The 20,741-nt window shown below is 53.1% G+C and overlaps 1 protein-coding gene across 4 annotated transcripts in view; it reads right to left on the bottom strand.

The window, feature by feature from the left end:
- ZMIZ1 (zinc finger MIZ-type containing 1) overlaps positions 1-20,741 on the bottom strand; it is a 171,643-nt gene that overhangs the window by 110,215 nt on the left and 40,687 nt on the right. For all 4 annotated transcript variants that reach the window (XM_043926013.1, XM_043926012.1, XM_043926015.1 and 1 more), the window contains exon 2: positions 1,529-1,637. In XM_043926013.1, coding sequence (XP_043781948.1) covers positions 1,529-1,588 — 60 coding nt within the window. In that variant the 5' untranslated portion in view covers positions 1,589-1,637. The remainder of the gene's footprint in view (positions 1-1,528; positions 1,638-20,741) is intronic.

Here is a 20,741-nt window from a genome sequence, read left to right as displayed (position 1 = left end):
GACCCAGGGCCCAGGCTTCCGCGATTGCTCTGCTTGATGCTAATGAGAGGACACATATCCCTCATTCCCGCTGACTAGACTCAGCTTCACTGGGCCCTGGGGATCTGGGAGGGCAGGCAGGGTGGGGTGGGGCTGTGAGCTCTGCCCTCGCCTCCCCTGGGGGGTCCTGAGGCCGGAGGCCTACACTGGCTCCCTAAACTGCCAGCTAAGCCCACCTAAGCCAGGGGCCTCACCCCAGCACTCCCCTCCCCTAAGACATGCCCTGTCACTGAGACACCAATGACAACGCCCCCCTCCTCAATTAGCAGATGATCTGCTACCAGGCCAGGCTACACACTCCACCCATAATGTCCTCAGAGCATCCTACGAGGATGGCCTTACTGGACCTGCTTGACAGGGCAAACTGAGGCTCAGAGAAACAGAGGGCCAGGCCTGACCTCAGCAGTCACACTGTGGGTGCATGGAGGAGTGAGGATTTGGGCCCGGGTCTGTTTGATGTCAAAGCCTCTACTCCTTCGCTCTATCTCCTCTTTCCTGGAGTAAAATACCACCAGAGTCTGTGCATGGACATGCTGCCTTTGGCTTCAGGGAGGCTGAGCCCAGAGGGAGGGCGCATCACTCCTTATCACCACTGGGGGGCGCCTGCCTGCCCAGGCTCAACCAGGCTTCTTAAAGTGGGGATTCAGAGCCCACTGTGAAGGGTTCCCTGTGTCTGAACAATCCAGACAGAGAGCGCGTGTGCATGCTAAGTCGCTGTAGTCGTGTCCGACTCTGTGGGACCGCATGGACTGTAGCCCGCCATGCTCTTCTGTCCATGGGATTCTCCAGGCAAGAATATTGGAGTGGGCTGCCATGCCCTCTTCCAGGGGATCTTCCTGCCCCAGGGATCAAACCCCTGTCTCTTTTGTCTCCTGCATCAGGAGGTGGGTTCTTCACCACTAGCATCACCTGGGAAGCCCTGGCAGGCAAATCGCCTCTTAAGCTTGGTGTGAGCATAGGCAGGAGGCAGAACTTGCACCGGCGGGGACGAGGCCCTCCCTGCACCAGTGGGGCTGCCCTCTGTGACTTCAGGCGACAGCTCTCTTCCCCCTTCCGTGCCTCGGTTTCTTTTTCTGTAAGATGATTGATTTCCCAAGACCTTTCCTTTTCTAATTCTTTACAAAGAACCACTAGAGCAGAGAGGTGGGGAGCTTGGGTCTGGGAGGGACATTAGGCACTTCACTGCATCCTCACAACAACCCAGAGAGCCCAGCAGAGCCCAGAGAGGGCATGACACTGGTTCAAAGTCACACAGCCGGGAAGGGCAGGGAAGGCATGAGGCCGAGCTGGCATGTGAACCCAGTGGAGTGATTCTAATGTGAGACCGGTCCATGCCAGTTCTCACGAGGTGGGCGGTCGGGGACCTCCACCCCGCATCTCAGGTGCTTATGACACCAGCACCCCCTCTGCTCTGCCCGCCTCACCTGCTCTGCCCTTGCCAGCGGCCAGGCTGGCAGAGGTGGCGGCGGGAGCCCGGCTGCACACCCACCTGCTTGATGCACTGCAGTCGGTCGTTGGTCTGTTGGATGTGCCTGTCCATAGAATTCATTCTGGCCGTTTCGCTGGGCTCTACCCGAGAGCCATGAACGTTGTCCAGCCTGTGAAGACAGAGGACAGTGTGTGTCACCGGGGCTGTGCCAGGCCCGCTGGCCTCAAGCCACCCTCACCTCCCCACACAGGCGTGCTGGCCTCTGCCCCGGGGCAGCCCTGGGCCGGGAGGAGGAACTAGGCCCATGGCTCCCCAGCCCTTCTCTAGGCTCAGCGCTGGGTTAAGGGCAGGAGGTGTTCCTGGGTTTCTTCGTGGGTGGCTCATGTGAGCACTGGGCAGGTATGACCACCACTCATGTCTACACACACGTGTGTTGGGTGGTGGTGGCAGCAATGGCAGTCCCATCTTCAGGTTCTCGGTACAGGACTTAGCCTGCTTTCTGGGCTGTGTGTGCACGTGTGCACAGAGATCTCCCCATGTGACAACTCTGACAGCAGCAAGTGTTGTTTAAGGCAGCAATCCTGCCATGGGTGCCCTCCCTGCATCTCCCATGCCTTGGAGTTTACAAACCACAATTTCATGTTTCCCCTTTGCTCTCCCAGGAAAGAAAGAGGGTAGCCATCAGCACCACTTCCCTTTTCCAAACAAGGAGACCGAGGCTCAGGGAGAGGAAGGGAGTTACCCGGGGTGGCACAGGGAGCCCGAATCGGGCCCCGGGACCCTGACTGCCAGTTCCTGGCTGAGTGGTTGGGGCACAGGGCTGTCCCACTCAGCAGGCTCACTCTTCCTGAAAGATGCTGGGCCTGGGGCAGGCGAGCAAGTGTGTGACAAGGTCCCCTCAGTTCTGCAAAGCCTATGGAGTCTCCAGGCCTCTCCAGGAAGGCCACGAGCGTGAAGGCAGAGATGGAGGAGAGGCAGACAGATGCAGAGAGGTTTAACTCTGGCCCTCCCACTGCTCAGGAGTCCAGGTTCCCAGGCCAAAGCAGAAGTCTGCCCCTCATTGGCTGTTTGTCCTCCCACAACCCCAGGGCATTTCTGGCTGCAGACACATGGCTCAGACACAGGGGACTCAGCAGAGGTTCCCCCACCCCTGGCCTTCTCTGCTCTCCCAGAACCTGCCCCCTGAAGGCCTTTCATCTCTGGCCATGTCACCAAACGTCCCATCCACCAAGCACTTGCTGTGTACTGGGCGCTTGCATTCTCTCCTCAACTCCTCACGCCTGCTCTGTAAGATTAGAATCATCTCCATTTTACAGATGAGGAAACTGAGGTCTGAGATCTCCCATGGCAAGTGGAGGCTTGGACTGTGTGTCTGCCCGTCTGCTCCCATGTCCTGTCTCTCTGCCCCAACCCTGGTTTAGGAAGCCGGCAGTCTGCCTGACCACAGCCTTGGGAAGAGGCCCTGTTCCTCTTCCAAGGAGCTCTTCACTGCACAGCTCTCCTCAAGCACTTCTTATTGTTCCATTTGTGCTTGAAAAGGCGACTCGTTGGCGTGGTTCAAAAATCACAGGTGTCCAATGTCATGCTGTTCTGGTTCCCTGCCCCCAGGGGCCCTTCCAGAGACAACTATTGTCATCTGTCTCCCTCTGAAGGACTCAGAGAAGCAAATATCTACGTGTACTATCCTCTGCCACCCCTTACAAAACATAAAATGATAGCATTCTGCACACACTCTCCGGACCTTGCTATTTTCCTCTTAATGATATCTCAAAGTGTATTCCACATCAAGACATAAAGAGCCTTTTCATTTTTTAATGGCTGCACAGCATTCCCAGGCACTGATGAATCATTTATCCAAGTGGCATCTGAATGTCCAGCCCTGCCAGGTGCTGTTCTAAGGCCTGGGGCCCTAGGCAAGGCCCTTCTGCTCCAGGGGTTCACACTTGCCAGAGATGAGGCCTGAGCTATCCCCAGATCTCTTCATTGCAAACAGTGCCAGAAGATCACCTTTTATATCAGCCACATCATCATGTGTTAATTAATCTAGAGAACACTCTCTTGGAAGTGGAGTTTCTGGGTCATTTGGGCATCTGTACTTTGATCAGTGCTTGCTGGGTTCATCTTATCTTGTAGCTCTCCAGCAAAAATGTAAAAGTGGGGGCAGCATCCCCACATTGATTTCTTCTACCCTCACTCTGCCAGTGTCCTTCCTATCACACCACCTATCGCACATTTACACACCCAGATATACAACTTCTCCATCACTTATCCATTGTCTTGTCCATCCATCCATCCATCCATCCATCCATCCATCCATCCATCTTTATTCTCCACTTGTCCATCCTTGCATACTTCCAACTCACCCAGTAAATACTTGTCAACATCTTATACTGTGCTAACTCTATGGAACATGGTGAGGTGAAAATGAAATCATTTTCTTGAGCTCATGGAACTCTTGGTCCATGCCTATATCTACTCCACGTCACCTTTTATATGACTATTTGTTGAACTCTTCTTATGCTGGTCCGGGCACTAGACAAAGACATGGTTACTATATCCTCACTTTACAGATGTGTAAACTGAGGCTTGAAGGTGGTCTCTCAAGCACCACATGGTACACGAAGAACTGGGCCTTTCCAGCCCCCACCCAGGGCACGAGGAAACACTGGTTGCCAGGGTCCCAATTACAGACGGCTGTTTCCACAGCGAGCAGGGCAGGGGCACTGAGCCAAAGGACCTCATTAAAAAGGAGGAGCCTGAAGGAAAGTCAAAGAAACCCCAGGCCTGTGCAGACCTCAACCCCCTGCCCACAGGCAGTAGCCAACCAGGACAAAGGGCCTGCGCTGGCCCATGTGGCCAGCAGGGGGTGCTGTTGATGAAGATAACTGCCCAGGGGGTTAGAAATTTGAACTGTGGAAATTTGGTGAGGGATCTCAGACCGTAAAGCGTCTGCCTACAATGTGGGAGACCCGGGTTCAGTCCCTGGGTCAGGAAGATCTCCTGGAGAAGGAAATGGCAACCCACTCCAGTATTCTTGCCTGGAAAATCCCATGGACAGAGGAGCCCCGTAGGCTACAGTCCATGGGGTCACAGAGAGTCGGATACAACTGAGCGACTTCACTTTCACTTTAGGTGGTCTCGCGACAGTCCCTAGGTAGGAACTTTTCCCAGGATGGGCACAGCATTTTGTCTATAGGGTCAGTGACCTAGCGGGTCCTTGATAAATGCCTGTAGAATGACTGACAGATCATTTCTGGGGCCTGGGCGTGGGGTGGGGGCTCAGCCCACCCAAGGAAGCCCCAGGCAGGCACCAAACCCATCAAGACAGCCACCTGGGGGCCAGAGGTCGTCCTTTCCTGTTGAGTTACAAGCAGGGGGCCACAGGTTTCCCCTGAGGAAACCAAACAATAAAGGGGAGACAGACTGTCCAAATTCGGGTCTGTCTCTACACTGACTCATGCGCTATCCTATCTGGAGGCCTATCTGATTTGAGATAGCTCCTGGATTCAAAGATGCTCAGAATATCATTGACCAAAGGTGCCTTGAGTTCTTCCACCACCTCAAGTTCAGCTGGTTTTATTCTTGGGGGCCTGAGGCCCACAGGTGGAGTGTCTGAGGTCACACAGCACCTCTGGGCTGGATCTAGATCCCAGGGGGCTTTACTCCCAGACCAGGGCTCCATGCTGTAGGAACCAAGACATGAACGGCTGGGCCTGGGACACCTGCGAGACCCAGAGGGTTTACAGGAGAGACATCACATATCACAGGGACAACTGCAAGTCGTGTATGTCTCAATCTATAAAAGAACAAAATGTCTAGTTGATTAAGGAGAAACTCACAGGTGAGGTGACACTTCTAAACCACCAAGATCAGTGGAAAATTGGGGCTATTAACACCCAGAATGGATGGGCTGGTGGTTCCGGCCCCTGGAAGAAAAACGGTCAAGGCCTAGAAGGCTAAAGATCATAGACATGAAGAGAAGAGGGGGTGCTGAAGGAGGCATGAAAATGGTGGCTCCCTGAGGGGCAGTGTGAGATTTTCCATTAGTTCTGCACCTGCTGTGTTCAGGCACTAGGCCAGGCCTTGTGTATTGCTAATTCACTTAATCCTAAAAGGTTCAGAGAGGTGAAGTGACTTTCCCAGGGTCACACAACTGGGACGGTGTTGGGCTGATTCAAACCTTCTGCTTTTTTAATCACAGGCATGTTCTTTCCAATCCTCCAAGACTGGAGGTCAGATCCTCCTGGAAGTCCCCACCCAAGACTGTGCCTGAGCCCAAAAAGATGTTCCCCTGGAACCTGTCCACACCCATCCACTTGCTTCCAAGGCCATCCCAGTGCCGCTGGCCTCCCTGCATGCTAGCTGGTGAGGGAAAGTGGGAGCGCTCAGCGGCCAGCAGAGGTCGCCCTCCACCACAGGAGCGCTGCTGGGCTTGGCTGCTGCCTCCCTCCTTCCAGCTTGGACATCTCTAAGCCTTTACAAGTCGCTACAAATCCTCCGTGGCGGCTGTAACTCCAGCGCCCACTGCGGCCAGGCTCCCTCCCAGCTGGAGATCACTGGTGGCCAGGCCCTGGGTGCACCCATGGCCTCGGCCCTTCCTGCCATGTTTGCCTCCGAATGGAGAGTGGGCTCAGGTGGTCCACCCCTTGGGGTGCCTGGCCCTCTGTCCTGGTCTGAGCAGCCACCAGCCTGCAGGAGATGCAAGGCTAGTCAGTGTGGGGGCCTGGAGGCAGCCCAGCTCTGCCACCCTCCTTGGTTTTCCCATCTGAAAAACGAAGCCTAGCGGGCTGCTGGCAGCTCTTCAAACTCAACATCTTAGGATTTTGGTGTCAGGAGCTCCAGCTGTTTGGAAAACGCCATCTCAACAAGTGTAAGATGGCTTGACTCGAATTGCAAAGCCTGTCTCAAGGCAGGCCTGCGGGGAGCCTGCTGGCCCAGGAAACTCTGGAAGGGGGGGGGTGGTCACTGTTCCAGGGTCACCTCAGACCTCAAATGCTTCCCCTTTCTCTGTGACACGCTTTTCCTTGAAGCTAATGCTCGACTTGACTTAATCGCATGTAGGTAGGTTTTCCAATGGTGACATCTGGGTTGGCTTCGCAACTCACAGGGGAGTGCTTGAAAGGGCCAAGCTTCCATTTGGCACAACTCACCACAAGCGGGGGAGTTCGGGTGAGCCCAGCCTCAGGGGAGTTCAGCACAGAAGATGTGCTGAAGGAAAGCTTGCTGCCCTCAGGCAAGTAGGGCGGCTCGGAGAGTAGACTGTGGTGAGTGGAAAGGGTGCTCGGGGACCATGTGGTCCTCGCGGGATGGTAGGCAGGGGCGGAGAGAAGGGATGGACAGAGGGGAAAAAGGATGAGTGGGACTGGAACCCACCTTTCTGGGCCTAAGGAGAGACCTGGGCCACCTGGCTCCCTGGCAGAGTCTCACCTGGTCTAAAATGTTGGAGGAGGCACATGGCCATCATAGGCTCCTCCTTAGAAATAGAGAGTGAGTTGCTTTAACCTGCTCCATGGAAAGCGGGGCCCTGGAACATTGGAGGCAGCTCCCTAGGACTGGTATCAGGGGTACTAACGTCAGGGTGTTTTATTTTCCCCTTTTGAGGCCAACAAGTTAACTGGTACATTTAACAAACATGAACTCAGCCAAGAGGCTTCTGCATCTGTATGTGCACACCCACATGCTTATGTACCCCCTTTGCACACTTATGTATAGGTGCATGCACATACTTGAGTGCTGACCCAGATGCACGGAGCACACACATCTCCTGACAGCTTGCACAGGCAAGTGCCAGGTCCCCAGGGGAGCTGTGTGAGCAGTGGTGTGCAGAAACGATTCAATCACCATGCACATCTGCAGCTCAGGTCCCCCGGGACGAGTGGTGCTGGCAGCAGGGGTGGGGGCGCTGTACCCACGGTCTGCAGAGCAGAGGCTGCATTCCAAGACATCGTCATGGCAGGGAGCTTGGGATGCGCCTGCTGCTCAGCGTGGTGGGAGACCTGGGGTTCCAGGGGACGCATCTTGGCTGGCCCCTTTACCAGCTCTCAGACTCCAAGAGGGGTGGATGTTGTGGGCCCTGGATTCAGCAGTGACCTCTGAGTGACACTGTCAGCCTAGGTCCTCCGCTGTCTGGCCCCCACCTCCCACTACTCCCCGCTGATCCCATATCCTCCACGTGGGGCTGCTGCCCACCTCTGGGACCATGTTCTGAAGATCACACCTCTAGGTCTTTGCCTCTGTGCCTCAGCCCACAATGCCTGGCCCCCTTCATCCATCAAGGCCTGGTTCGGTGGTCACCCTCTTGGTTGGTTTCCCCCAGTGGAGCCACTCACTTCTATGCCCTTGGTGCCCTGCCAATTTGGTGGTACCAGATGAGTGAGATGTCTTTGCATCTGGCTCCCTCATCAATTGAGATGTCTTCCAGTTATGGATTCCTAGAGTCTGGCCTAGCCTAAGGCCTGGTACTCAGTGGGTGCTGAGCAATGCTCATTAGATGGATGGATGGATGGGTTTTCAGCAAGAGCTGAAAACCCAATGACTCAGTCCTAATCAGAGGATCTTAGGATTGAGGGAGACTCTGATAAGCATCTGGGGCTCCCAGAGAGTGATACATGTACCACAGGTGGAACAAAGATGATTTTAGATGGTCCATGGGCAAAGATTTTACATTTTCATACTGAAGTATTTGGACTAGAATAGTGATCACTGGTGAGCCTATGGATATTATTATTTGGGATAGGGTTAAATAAGGGAGGGATGGCAAACCTAGAAGGATTAAAGGACCATTTTAAACATAATATAAATGGTATGAAAGAGACGGAGGTTAAGAAAGCACTGATACAGTTGGATGCCTTCCTCATCTTAAAAGTAAAGGCACTCAGAGAGGCGTAGCAGGTCTCCAGGCATGCTGCTTGGAGGCAGAGGAAGAGGGTGATGGTGAAGCAAACATAGTTGGGGTGACTGTGTGCCCTGGCCCAGGGAAGTCAGGAAGGAGGGCAGAGGAACAGACACGAGTGGAGAGAGGGAAGAGGCAGCTCTAGGCAGCTGCCCGGGACCAGCTGCTTCTCACGCTTGGCCAGGCAGCTGGAGCAGACCCTGGGGCCAGCTTGTGGCCTTGCTCTAGGTGGGGTCCCTGGGTATGGGTGGGCCCTGAGAGCTAGACCTTCTTGGCAGGGAGGCTGTGGGAGGGCCCTTTATCTCCCCAAGCCTTCATCTCTCAAACAGGAAGGTGTATCCCCTCCCTTCCCACTGAGCGGAGGAGTTGAGTAAGTGAAGTCACGCAGGGCACATTGTTCTGAAAAGGGAAATCCTGATTTGGACAACAGTCTCTTCCAAATGCAGGACCCCTCCTTAATTTGGGGAGTGCCCCTTATGCCAGGACTGGACAAAGCTGCATACCTCCTGGCCACAGAGTTCAGACGCTCCGACTTGGCACGGTTGCTGGAAGGGTGGACCCACTTCTCTTGATGACCCAGTCTCCCAGCACCCACCTTCCCCTACAGGAACCCCCACTGTCAGTGGCGGTTAGTGGGACAACACAATGTACACCCTGGGTGTTTCAGAGGGGCCACTCCTGAGAGCAGGTGTGCACACCCAACAACCTGTTCCGGGACACAAGAGCTAATCCAGAGGAGAGGAAGGCTGACTTGGGAGAACACGTGTCAGTGTCGCTCTGACAAAGGTGCCAGCCCACGGTCCCGGCCCACACTGTCCTGGGAGTCCCAGCTGCAGCCAGGTGTGCTCATCTCCCTGGGGCACATGATGGCTCAGCAGGCCCAGGTCACACCCTCGGGTCAAAACCTCCCGCCACCCTCTGGCCACACTCCAAGTCCATGACCTCGCAGTGAACTTTCACTGACAGTTTCTCTCCCAAAAGGTGAAGGAGGGCCAGCTTTAGTCCTGGATAACGTTGCTGGGTTTTCTCTCATCCCCAAGGCTATGACACCTCTGCTTTTTGTTTCTTCTAAATGGAAAGAGAAACAGAGCAAGGGCTATAGTCCACGGGGTGGCAAAAGACTCAGACACCACTTAGCGACTAAACGGCAACAAATTGAACCTATATGTGCCAGACACTAGGTTCTCTACGTCTATCAGCTCACTTTAAGCCCCAGAACTCCACTGTGCTGTTCTGATTATTATTACCATACTGTAGATGGAGAAACTGAGGCCCAGGGAGGTGAAATGACTCGCCCAAGGTCACACTACTGAGAAGTGGCAGTGCTAGGACTTGAACCCCAGGCTGGTTACACAGCCCATGAGGCCTCACTGCATCACGCTCTCCACGGGAACGTGGCAGGCTTCCTCGGCATCTCCTTCCCTGGCCCCAGCTACCCGGCGTGTGACAAAGGTGACTGTCACTGCAGAACCGGGGAGTCACGGTTCTCCCTGATGCTGTCTGGGCCGCAAGCCTTCCCTAGGACAGCCGTGCTCACGCGGAGGCCCTGACCTGGCTTTGTCTTAAGGCTCTTGCCTGCGATTCCAAAGGCTCAGATGCCAGGAAGTGGGGAATAGGGAAGGTGGAAACAATTCCCTGGAGGAACTCAGAGGGCATAGGGTAGGATGAAGTTGGAGGTGGAGCCAGGGTCCCATGACTACCAGCTGGTGTTCTATAGAAGGCTGTAAATGCCCTGCAGATGCCTACAGCTCCAGTTCTAGGGACAAAACGGTGTTCTCCACCAACTCTTCCTTACCCCAGCTTCTTGAGCCTCCAAATCCACCCACCTGGCATTCTCCAGGAGCTCCAGACAGGGGCGGGTCAACAGCAGATCCAAGGGAGAGTCAGTATAACTAGATGAGCCCTTAAGAAGCACAACAGCATGCAGGCGTGCGGTGTCAGGATGCTGCCCCCACCTCCTGCACCCCTGACAGGCAAGGCTAACCAGTCACTGCATTCTTCTACTGGGTCCACACACGACCCAGCCAACTGTCCACACACCCTTCTGCCCAGTCATTCTTAACCACTTGGCGCCAACATATGAGAAAAAAACCTCTGGGCAGGTCCATTTTTAAAAGGAGGGTAAACAGAGACTCGCAGTGGGGAAAGCTTAGCTGAGGGTCACCAGCCAGTCAAGACACTAGCAGCGACCTGCATGCGGATTTCCCAGTCCCCGATTTAGTCCTCTTTACCCTAAACTGGGAGCCAGAGCCAGGCGCTTCTCGAGCTGAGAGCCCATGCTTGGACCACACAGGCAAACCAGCCACATGTCAAGCAGCCTTCCATCAGTCACAGCCTCACAGCTGCTGGTGGGCAGTATTAGCCTATTTTGCAGAGGAGAAAAATTAAGGCTCAGGGTGGGTGCGTCATTACTCCCCCATCATGCAGGACTGATACGGGCTGGTCTAGGACAGCAGCTGTTTCTCCTGAGCCTGGGCTTATTTTTACTGAGCCTCTTATTTTTACTAATTGGGTATGCCTTCTCTTTTAGTGAGTTTCTGTGAACTGTCAGATTTATTTAAAAATTTCTCAAGAAAAGGGAGATGGGGAACAGAGGAATCAAAAAGCAGTCATTTATTTGACTTAAAAGTGGTAGATGGTAAAAAACCAACCAACCAACCAACACAAAACCAGTCCTCACGGCTTAGATCTAGAATGGATCTGGGGATCTGCTCAGACCCATTGTTCACAGATGAGGAAACTGAGGCCCAGGGCAGGGGTGTGGGTGGAGGGACAGCAGAGCCTTGAGCCCCTGCTGCAGGTCAGAAGTGGGGCCAGGGCCACACTCAGGCCTCGGGAGCCCGGGCCGCCCTGAAGGTCTCGGCTCTCTCTGCTCCATCCACATCCAGGCACCTCCTGCAGGTGTCTGCCGAGCGCGCACCTGTGGCCCCAGACAGCTCAGACAGGGACCTGCCCCAGGGAGCTCCCAGGGGTCTCCAGGCGGGGGTGAGGAAGGACAGGGTGACTGTGGCAAGCCAGGCCAAACCTGATGGCGGCAAGGGCTCTGCTCCCAGTGGGAAGCATCTGTGATTTTATTTCTGCAGAAGCCCCGTGAAGTCCCCACAGCTCCTTGGGGATTTTTGGCATCCCAGCTGGGCTGATGCTGGCATGCTGACCCTGTTCGTCCAAGCCTCTTTCCAGAAGGCCTGTGGTACAAGGGGGTGAGTCAGCTGGGTCTGGTGTCCATCACCCTGCTTGTCATCAGATCTGCACTCAGGGAATCTCTGGGTGTGAGGGACTCGGACTAAGCCACCCTGACCCAGGCTGGGAGTGGGGGCCTCATCTCTGGAGCCCTTCAGGGAGGAGCTGGGTACCCCACAAGCAACCTGAAGACATGCTTCCTGAGTGTCTACTGAGAGACAGGGATTCACACCAGGGGCTCCAAAACTGAGTGCTGACTTGACACTCTGGCTGTGCAAAGTGCTCTACAGTTTACAAAGCCCTGGCGTCACAACCTCATTGACCCTTGTTGTTGTTCAGTCGCTCAGTCCTGTCTGACTCTTTGTGACCCCACGGACTGCAGCACACCAGGCCTCCCTGCACATCACCAGCTCCTGGAGTTTGCTCAAGCTCATGTCCATTGAGTCGGTGATGCCATCCAAACCACATTATCTTCCGTCATCCCCTTCTCCTCCTGCCTTCAATCTTTCTAGCATTTGGTCTTTTCCAGTGAGTCAACCCTTTGCATCAGATGGCCAAAGTATTGGAGTTTCAGTTTCAACATCAGTCCTTCCAATGAATATTCAGGGTTAATTTCCTTTAGGATTGACTGGTTTTATCTCCTTACTGTCCAAGGGACTCTCAAGAGTCTTCTCCAGCACCACAATTTGGAAGCATCAATTCTCAGGTGCTCAGCCTTCTTTATGACCCAGCTCTCACATCTGTGCATAACCCTTGTTATCACCTCATTTATGTGGGTAATATAGCTTACTGGATCAGGTCACCAGGCTGCTTGGGTTCAAATCCTGGCTCTTGCATGTGCTAGCTTCTGTGACCTGGGGCAAAATGCTCTCCTCCGTGTGCCTCAGGCTCCCTATGTGTAAAATGGGTGCAATAACAATGGTGCCAACTTCATAAGCTGCTGAGTTCGTTAAATGAGTCAGTGAATAGGAAGCACTCTGCACAGCCTCAAGCACGTGGGCCCCGGCTCTGCTCAGGACCAGGTGGGTCTTATCATCTCCATCACAGGCAGGAGGAAAGCAGGGCCAGAGAGAAGAGCTGGTACCCGCTGCGGGGGCGAGGGGGAATTAAAAGCCACCACTCTAGACATTAAAGACCTTCAACTTTTCTCCCTCCACACACCCTCACACAGGTGTCTCTGGGAACCACCCTGCATCTCAGGGCCAGGTGCCTTTGAGGACATGGGTGGCAGAGACAGGGGCCTGTGCCCACCGGCCAGAATGCTGGGTGGGGGGATTTGTCCTCGAGGCAAAGGCCAGTTGTGAAAAGTTCAAGAGGACAGAGGGATAGGGTCACTGCTTTGGGGCAGATGAATGGAGCGCTGCCACCCCAGAGCGGCACTGGACACCCACACAGTGTCTGTCCATGTGGGCGGCGTCACAAGAGGAGGCAGGGGCACCGGAGGAAAAAGGAGGGTAGCGGCCAGGACATTGCAGATCAGGCTGCCTTTGGTGAGTTTCGCGGAAAAGGGTCCTTCCTGATGAAGGATCCTCTGGTAAGACTGGCTGGGGAGAAGCTGCATATTCCAACCACTCTTGGTGAGGAGGAAGCACATTTGCACATAAAAGGCCTTAGAGCATCTGGCTTTTCCCAAAGTGACTGGAGTGCAAAATACTTTTTTCACTAAACACATTTTAAAATCCCATAGACTAGTTTTCCACAGAACTGGCTTTGACAAATTCCGAACTAAGAGGAGTGACTGCGGGGTGAAGAGGCTGGACAGCGGGGAAAGAGACTGCAGAGGAGGATGGGCAGGCTGGGGGAGGGGTGCCTGGCAGGGTAGGGGAGCAGAAACTGAAGTGTCTGCGAGAAGAGAAGTCACGGAGCATTCACATCAACATCTGAAACCTACTGCCCAGGAGGACTGGGGCCTTGGATGCTGAATCCAATATTACGGCCAGCTTCACGAGGCCACCATCACTTTTGTTATTCAGCCGCTCAGTCATGTCTGACTCTTTGCTCCCGCATTGACTGCAGCACGCCAGGCTTCCCTGTCCTTCACTATCTCCCAGAGTTTGCTCAAACTCATGTCCATTGAGTCGGTGATGCCATCCTCTTGGTCGTCCCCCTTTCCTCCTGCCCTCAGTCTTTCCCAGCATCAGGGGCTTTTCCAATGAGTTGGCTCTTCACATCAGGTGGCCAAAATATTGGAGTTTCAGTTTCAGCATCAGTCCTTCCAATGAATATTCAGGGTAGATCTCCTTTAGGATTGACTGGTTTGATCCCCTTGATGTCCAAGGGTCTCTCAAGAGTCTTCTCCAGCACCACATTTTGAAAGCATCAATTCTTTTGAGCTCAGCCTTCTTTATGGTCCAACTCTCATATTCGTACACAACTACTGGAAAAACCATAGCTTTGACACTACAGACCTTTGTTGGCAAAGTGATATCTCTGCTTTTTAATAGCTTAGATGTACCCAACCAGCCAGGACCTGCCTACGGGCCCGGCAACTCCCTACCCCCAGCAATGCTGGCCTAGGTCAGGAGGAGAGAGGCCCAGCTCACTTTCTGGAAGGGCAAAGGCCAGAGTTGGAAGGTCAACTGAGCTGCCAGAGGCAGAGGCTGGGTTGTCTGGGGAGGCTAGCACCTCCTCTGCCCCCTCTAAGCCAAGAACTCTAAAGGGAGGGCACAGGCCAAGGTGGCCCAGGCAGCCAGAGTCCCCTGCCCCAGGCTGCTGGCCTGTGTGGCCCTTCAATAGCCACTCAGAGATCTCCTCTGTGATTGTGATTAAGAGAGGAGCAATATCATTAAGTACCTACTGTGTGTTGGGCGGCACATTTGCTGTTTCATGTGAGTTATCTTTATGACAAATGATAAAGATATAGTTAGAATGATTAGCACCATCTATAGAAGGGGAGAAATAAGACTGAAAATGATTAAGGAACTTGCCCAAGATCTGAAAATGGCACAGCTGGGATTTGAACCTGTCTGTCAGACTTGAAGGTCCAGCATCGCGACCCTACGCCAAGCCACCTCCACACCATTCGGGGGCTGGGGTTGAGAAAGCTTCTTTGCAGATGACCCAGCTCAAGGCTTTTCTGGAAGAGGCCTTTCAGTTCAGCCATCCACTGGGTACCACCCTTTGCTAGCTCTGCATTGCTTTGCCCAGCCTAGAGTTGGAGAACGTGGATAAGAGTCATGTGTGCTCAGGGGGCTCCTGGTCTTGGGGGGTTCCGATCATGCCAGTTACATGCAGGGTATGTGGATGCACAGTTGGCCCTCTGGGCCTGTTTTCTCAGCCTCTAAAGGGTGGGGCTGATTGAGATGTCATATACTTCTCCTTGTACTTCCTAAACCTCTGAGGACAGCAGGGGACAGTGAGCACTCCCTCTGCACCAGGCCCTTCCACACACACATTACTCCCCTAACTCTCACACCAACCCAGGGAGGTGGACATCCTTGCTCAGACTTTACAAATGAGGAAACTGAAGTCCAGAGAGGTTATGCAACTTGCCTAAGATCACACAGTGGACCAGCAGGGTTGCTGCGATTGGAACCTGGGTTTAACTCATTTCAAAGGCCCACCCAGCCTGAATTGAGACTAGGAGAGGATGCAGAGAGAGATTCCTCCTAGTCCTGAGCGTACTTCACCAGGTGACTGTAGAACTCAGCCCCTCAGTTCTTAGCCTTGGTGAAATTCGGCCTGGGTGAGACCATCTCTAAGGCATTTTCCAGCTTCAGCACTCTGGCAGGAGGCTGGGGGAAGGAAAGATCAAATAATAGTAAAAAGAGTAAGATGAATCCCTGATTTCCAGAAGCCTGGAATCCAGGTGAAGGCAGCCAGGCTGTACTAACTGACCAGATGGCCATGCCCACCATGGGGGCCAGACTGTGGAAGGCCTAGAGTTGGTCTGGCGGCAGCCCCATAAGCTTTCTGGAGGTGGAGGGGCAGAGCCAGGCCCCCAGGAGGAGCAGTGTGGCTGGGGACAGGACCAAGACATGGAGGTGGGCTGGGTTGGGGCAATCAAGGCCTGACTTATTTTGAAATAAAGCCACCCATGCCCAGTGTCCTTTTGATCAGTCCTGGCCAGTCAGCCTGGAAGCATGGCATCGGGGTCTTTCTTAAAGGAGAAGGTATTGAAATAAAGCAGGACGCATACAATTCATCTGCTTTTTAATTAACTTGCCCTGCTGCCTTAAGTGATTCCCTGCTTACGTTCATTCTTTTGAAAATTCCAAAGTGCTATTTCTGACCTGTGATTTACTATTGCCGCACGTCTCTATAAGCAGTGTTTTAGCTTAAGTGGCAGTTGCATATTAATTACAAAGTTAATTATGTGCTGTGTAATCATGCTGTAATTCATTAGTTTACTCTACACTCTGAGAGCCTCACGCTAATAGCAAGATCTGACAGAGGGGTTTAAGAATCACCAAGAAAGATCTGTAGAAGACCCAGAATGGGGCTGAAAAGGACTTGAGCCCTCTCAGGATGGTTCTTTGGGACACATCTGGCTGATTGGAGGCCGGGTCACTGGGCCCCTCGTGGCTGTCCTCCTGAACCCAGCACAGGACCCTCGCTGCCCCAGGCTTTGAGGGATCGCAGCCTGGAGTACAAACTGCTTGCAAACCCTTGTCTGCTGAGGATGGTGGAAAACCCAGCTGGGTCTTGTTTTTTTCCCCCACGGAAGTGCAGGGACTGGAACTGAATTTGTTTAAAATTACTTACGGAACAGAGAGTCACTTCTAGGTGAAAAATTAACTGCTCAGATTACCAAGACAAAGTGGTCCTGGGAACTGACCGTGGGGCAGACCTGGGAGGGACTCTAGAGGCTTCAGGTCCAAGACAGCCATTCAGATGGGGAGATCCCAGCCCTGGGGTGGGGCATCCTGGGCTTGGGACCAAGGTCTCTTCACAGCTGTTTCCTTCTCTACCATCTCCCCTGAAACGTCAGGGATCTTGATATGAACACTAGTCGCCTTTCTCTCTCCTTTCTTTCCTGCATTGTTTTGTTTCCTTATAAATTGGGTTTCTAAGATGACTCAGTCCATAAAGAATTCACCTGCAATGCAAAAGACCCAGGTTTGATCCTTGGGTCAGGAAGATCCCCTGGAAAAGGGAATGGCAACCCACTCCAGTATTCTTGCCTGGAGAATCCCTATGGACAGGGGAGCCTGGCAGGCTACGGTTCATGGGGTCACAAAGAGTCAGACATGACTGAATGACTTTCACTTTACTAATGAATTGACCCACAGGGTGGCCTTGGCTATGAAACCCAACTCCACTCTTTAGCCAATCTCAAAACCCTGCTAAGGCCCAGGTACCTTGTTTCTGAAATGGGGTGAAAGTTCCCTTCAACCTTGCATAGAGATCTGTCCATGTCAGACTGCTTGAGCAGTGTTCCAGAGGATTGTTTTCTAAAACCACCCTTTCCCAGCCAGTGGAGAATTCCCCATGATGCTCCAATGGCATTTAAAAGTCGATGTGAATAAAGACAGGCCTGCTGCAAAAGCCCCACTCTCTGCAAAACTGTGGGTCAAATTTCAAGCCTTTGTCACATGAGAGGATACAAGGCTGTGACCTACCCTGGACATAGTGATCTGGTGGCTGAGACCCTCTGCTTTCCAAATATAAACCTGCTTGTTTTATTTTTGCTGACAGCTGAACGAAAAAAAAAAAAAAAGATGTGGAAGTCCTTCCCCTTCTGGCTCCAGTCAACAGAGGAGAGAAGGGCTCGGAGCCCCAGCTGGCATGGGAGGAAGATAAATAAGAAAAAACAAAACATGTCCTCATGCTACAGTGGAATGTTTAAAAAAGAGGTGAAAAGCACAAGGTCGGGGCAGATTTCATTTTCTATAATTTTAGCAGGCTCAGGGAGGAGGCAAGATGCTGCCGACTCAACAGTTTTGGGGGAATCAGTTTTGGAGGGAACTCATTTTTTTTGGTGGGGGAGGGAGCGGGGGGCGTCTTAACAGCCAAAGGCGCCGTGGTTTCCTTTCCAGGGAACACACTGGTTTCCCTGGCAACAAGAAGTCCAGCCTCCAAAGTTCTGCCGAGAGACCAAGGCTTGGCCTGGGATGCTCCCGACTATTACCCACGGCCAAGGTCTCACCATCCCACTCTCCCAGGCAGTGCGCTGGGTGGGAGAGGTGCAAAAATGTCAGCTCTGCAAAAATGTGGGCACCAGTCCCCATCTCTCCCCCCTGCACTCATGCAAGCAGCTACTCATCCCTGGATCACTGCTTTCCAGGGCTTTATGACTGAGCAGGTGAAAAAAAAAATGCTAGCGACAGCTTGGAAACAAGCCTGTGTTTGACAGCACCTGGGGACCTTGTAGGAACAGTAAAGTCTCTGGGGCGGGCGGCCAGTGGTCCAGCAAGGCTGGGTCTCGTGTCTAGCACGCTTTAGCCTCGTGAGGCTGGCACAGGGAAAAGGCATGGGAAGACAGAAGGTCTGAATTTCTGAAGTCACCTCCCTCTATCCAGGCCCGCTCATGTGGCTCCAGAGGCGTCTTGTGGATTTTTAGAGCCCAGTCTCCCAGAGAGAAATATTTAAACGTCTGGGCTGGGAAGATGCGATTCGTGCAGCAGGTGTGGGAGGGGTGGGGTGTGAGTGGGAGGAGGAGAGGAGAGGAGGCAGAAAGGGGCCAGTGATGGGATCTGCAGAGCGCTTATCCCCGGGCGCGCTGTGCTATGTACTCCGCACGCTCTGTCTCTCTCTCCCCAGTTGCCAGGGGAAGCAGGCACAATTATTCCTGGCTGGAGGGAATGAAGGGGTCAAGTGACCTGCACAAGGCCACCCAGTAAGTGAGCGGCAGAGCCGTGAGTCACCCCTGTCGGTTTTGACCCTCTTCTCAGGAGAGGGGTGGATGGAAGAACAGGGGCAGGGAGGGGAGAGTCGCTCTGGCTGGTGGTTTACTCCCCTGGAGGTGAAAGGGAGACAGAGCTTCCTAAAATTCTCCCTTGTGCTCCCTTCCCCAAAGCCCCTCCTAGTCCCCGCTGTTATCTAAACATGCCCCAGGAAGACAGGCCCCAGAGCTGAGTTATCCGGAGGCCCCAGTCCCCACACTCCACCTCGAGGCAGATGTAGCACTGGTTGATGTTTCAGGGCCTGATACTGCATCCTTTATAAGCTCTATCTCCTTTAAGGCCATAATGGTCCTATGAAGTAGGTAGTAAGGGTCAGTTTCATAGATGAGAAATGGGAGCTCAGTAACATGTCCAAGTTAGTTATCAAGAGGCAGAGCTGGAATTCAAGCCCTGGTCTGATGCCAAATTTTAGGTATATCCGTAACTAATGACAATGATAATGATAGCCAAACTTCCCTGAGCTCTCACTATGTGTCTGTCCTGTTTTAAGCACTCTACGAAGACTCTTGAGAGACCCTTGGAAAGCAAAGAGATCAAACCAGTCAATCCTAAAGGAAATTAACCCTGAATATTCACTGGAAGGTCTGACGCTGAAGCTCCAATACGTTGGCCACCTGATGCGAAGAGCCGACTCACTGGAAAAGACCCTGATGCTGGGAAAGATTGAAGGCAGGAGAAGCAGGAGACGACAGAGGACAAGATGGTTGGATGGCATCACTGATTCAATGGAATGAGTTTGAGCAAATTCCAGGAGAGAGTGAAGGACAGGGAAGCCTGCCGTGCTGCAGTCCATGGGGTCGTAAAGAGTCAGACATGACTTAGTGACTGAACAACAGCAAGCATTCTACACATATATACTTATTTTATTCTCTCAACCATTCTATAAAGTACATGTTGCAATTAGCTCCATTTTATAGACCTGAAAAACTAGGCACAGAGCTCTGTAAGCAACATGGCCAGGGGCATACATTAATCTATAAGGCCAGGAAGATTCCTGAAATTCATACTAGTGATTCATGCTAATGACTCATACTACGACCTGTTTCCCCAACCACTGGGACATCCTGCCTCCCAGCTGCGAGCTCTTGATTCTGGATGGTTCTGGGACCCTGGAAGGCCAGGCAGCCATTGGGAGCCTGGGTTTTTCCAAGAGAGTGCCTTCTCCCACCCCAGGGAAATGACGGGCAGGACCTGGACTGTGTTTCTGAGTGTGGATGTGAGTGTGCACATGTGTGCACTTCAGGCTGGGCAGCATCAGGGCGTGCATGCAGCTGATTTATAACCCTCAGAGAAAACAGAATTGCAAAGCTCACTCACAAATCTTCCCTATCGAGGGACTTGTGACAGGCAGACATGCAGTGAATTTCCAAGAACAGGCAGGCCTCCCTGCAGTCTCTGCTGCTGAGATGAGTCCAGGTGACCTGGCCACCTGTGGGTCAGCTCCACAGAGGTCCAGACCAGCGGTGGCCAATCAGTGGATAGCCGGCTCAGCCTTGGGTGTGGTCACTGACCTGGGGTGGGGGACCTGTTTCTGTGTATCAGAAATGCTGGTTCCAGAGCAACCCGGCCCCTGAGGTCCCCCAGACATGGGTTACCCATCTTCTCCCCTCTGGCAGGTCCCACCCCACAGCCAGCCCTCATACTCTGGTCCTCACTGCTCAGAAGTTTGGGATCAGGACCTTTAGCACCCACAGAACTGAAGACACTAGCGAATGTCTCTTGACTAATACCACATGCTTTTGTATTGTACTAAGTGTTTAAGGTTTATCTCATTTGAGCACATGTCACATGCAGAGGCTGGAGAAGACTCTTGAAAGTCCCTTGGACAGCAAGAAGATCAAGCCAGTCAATCCTAAAGGAAATCAACCCTGAATATTCATTGAAAGGACTGATGCTGAAGCTGAAGCTCCAATACTTTGGCCACCTGGTGCAAAGAGCCGACTCATCAGAAAAGACCCTGATGCTGGGAAAGATTGAGGGCAGGAGGAGAAGAGGATGACAGAGGATGAAATAGTCAGATGGCATCACTGACTCAATGGACACGAGTCCAAGCTCTTGGAGATAGCGTGCTGCGATTCATGGGGTCACAAAGAGTTGGCACCACTTAGCAACTGAACAACAACACATGCAGAGGCAAGGTTCAGAGAAGTGACGCGACTTGAGATGGGATCCTAACAGAAGTAGTCTGATTCCAGAGCCTGTTCAGAGAACCACTCCACCGTGTTGGCTCAAATCCTCAAACTCCATTGGGGTCCCCAGGCCATGTCCTGGCACACAAATGCTCAATGCATTTCCCCCAGAGGGGACAATGGCGTGGGGGGTCCCAGGGTCCAGGCTTGGGTCTGGCTGGGATCAC

The sequence above is a fragment of the Cervus elaphus genome, chromosome 15 (assembly GCF_910594005.1).
Source record: "Cervus elaphus chromosome 15, mCerEla1.1, whole genome shotgun sequence".
NCBI lineage: Eukaryota > Metazoa > Chordata > Mammalia > Artiodactyla > Cervidae > Cervus > Cervus elaphus.
Note: the sequence above shows the minus strand (reverse complement) of the source record. Positions and strands in the feature narration are given on the sequence as shown.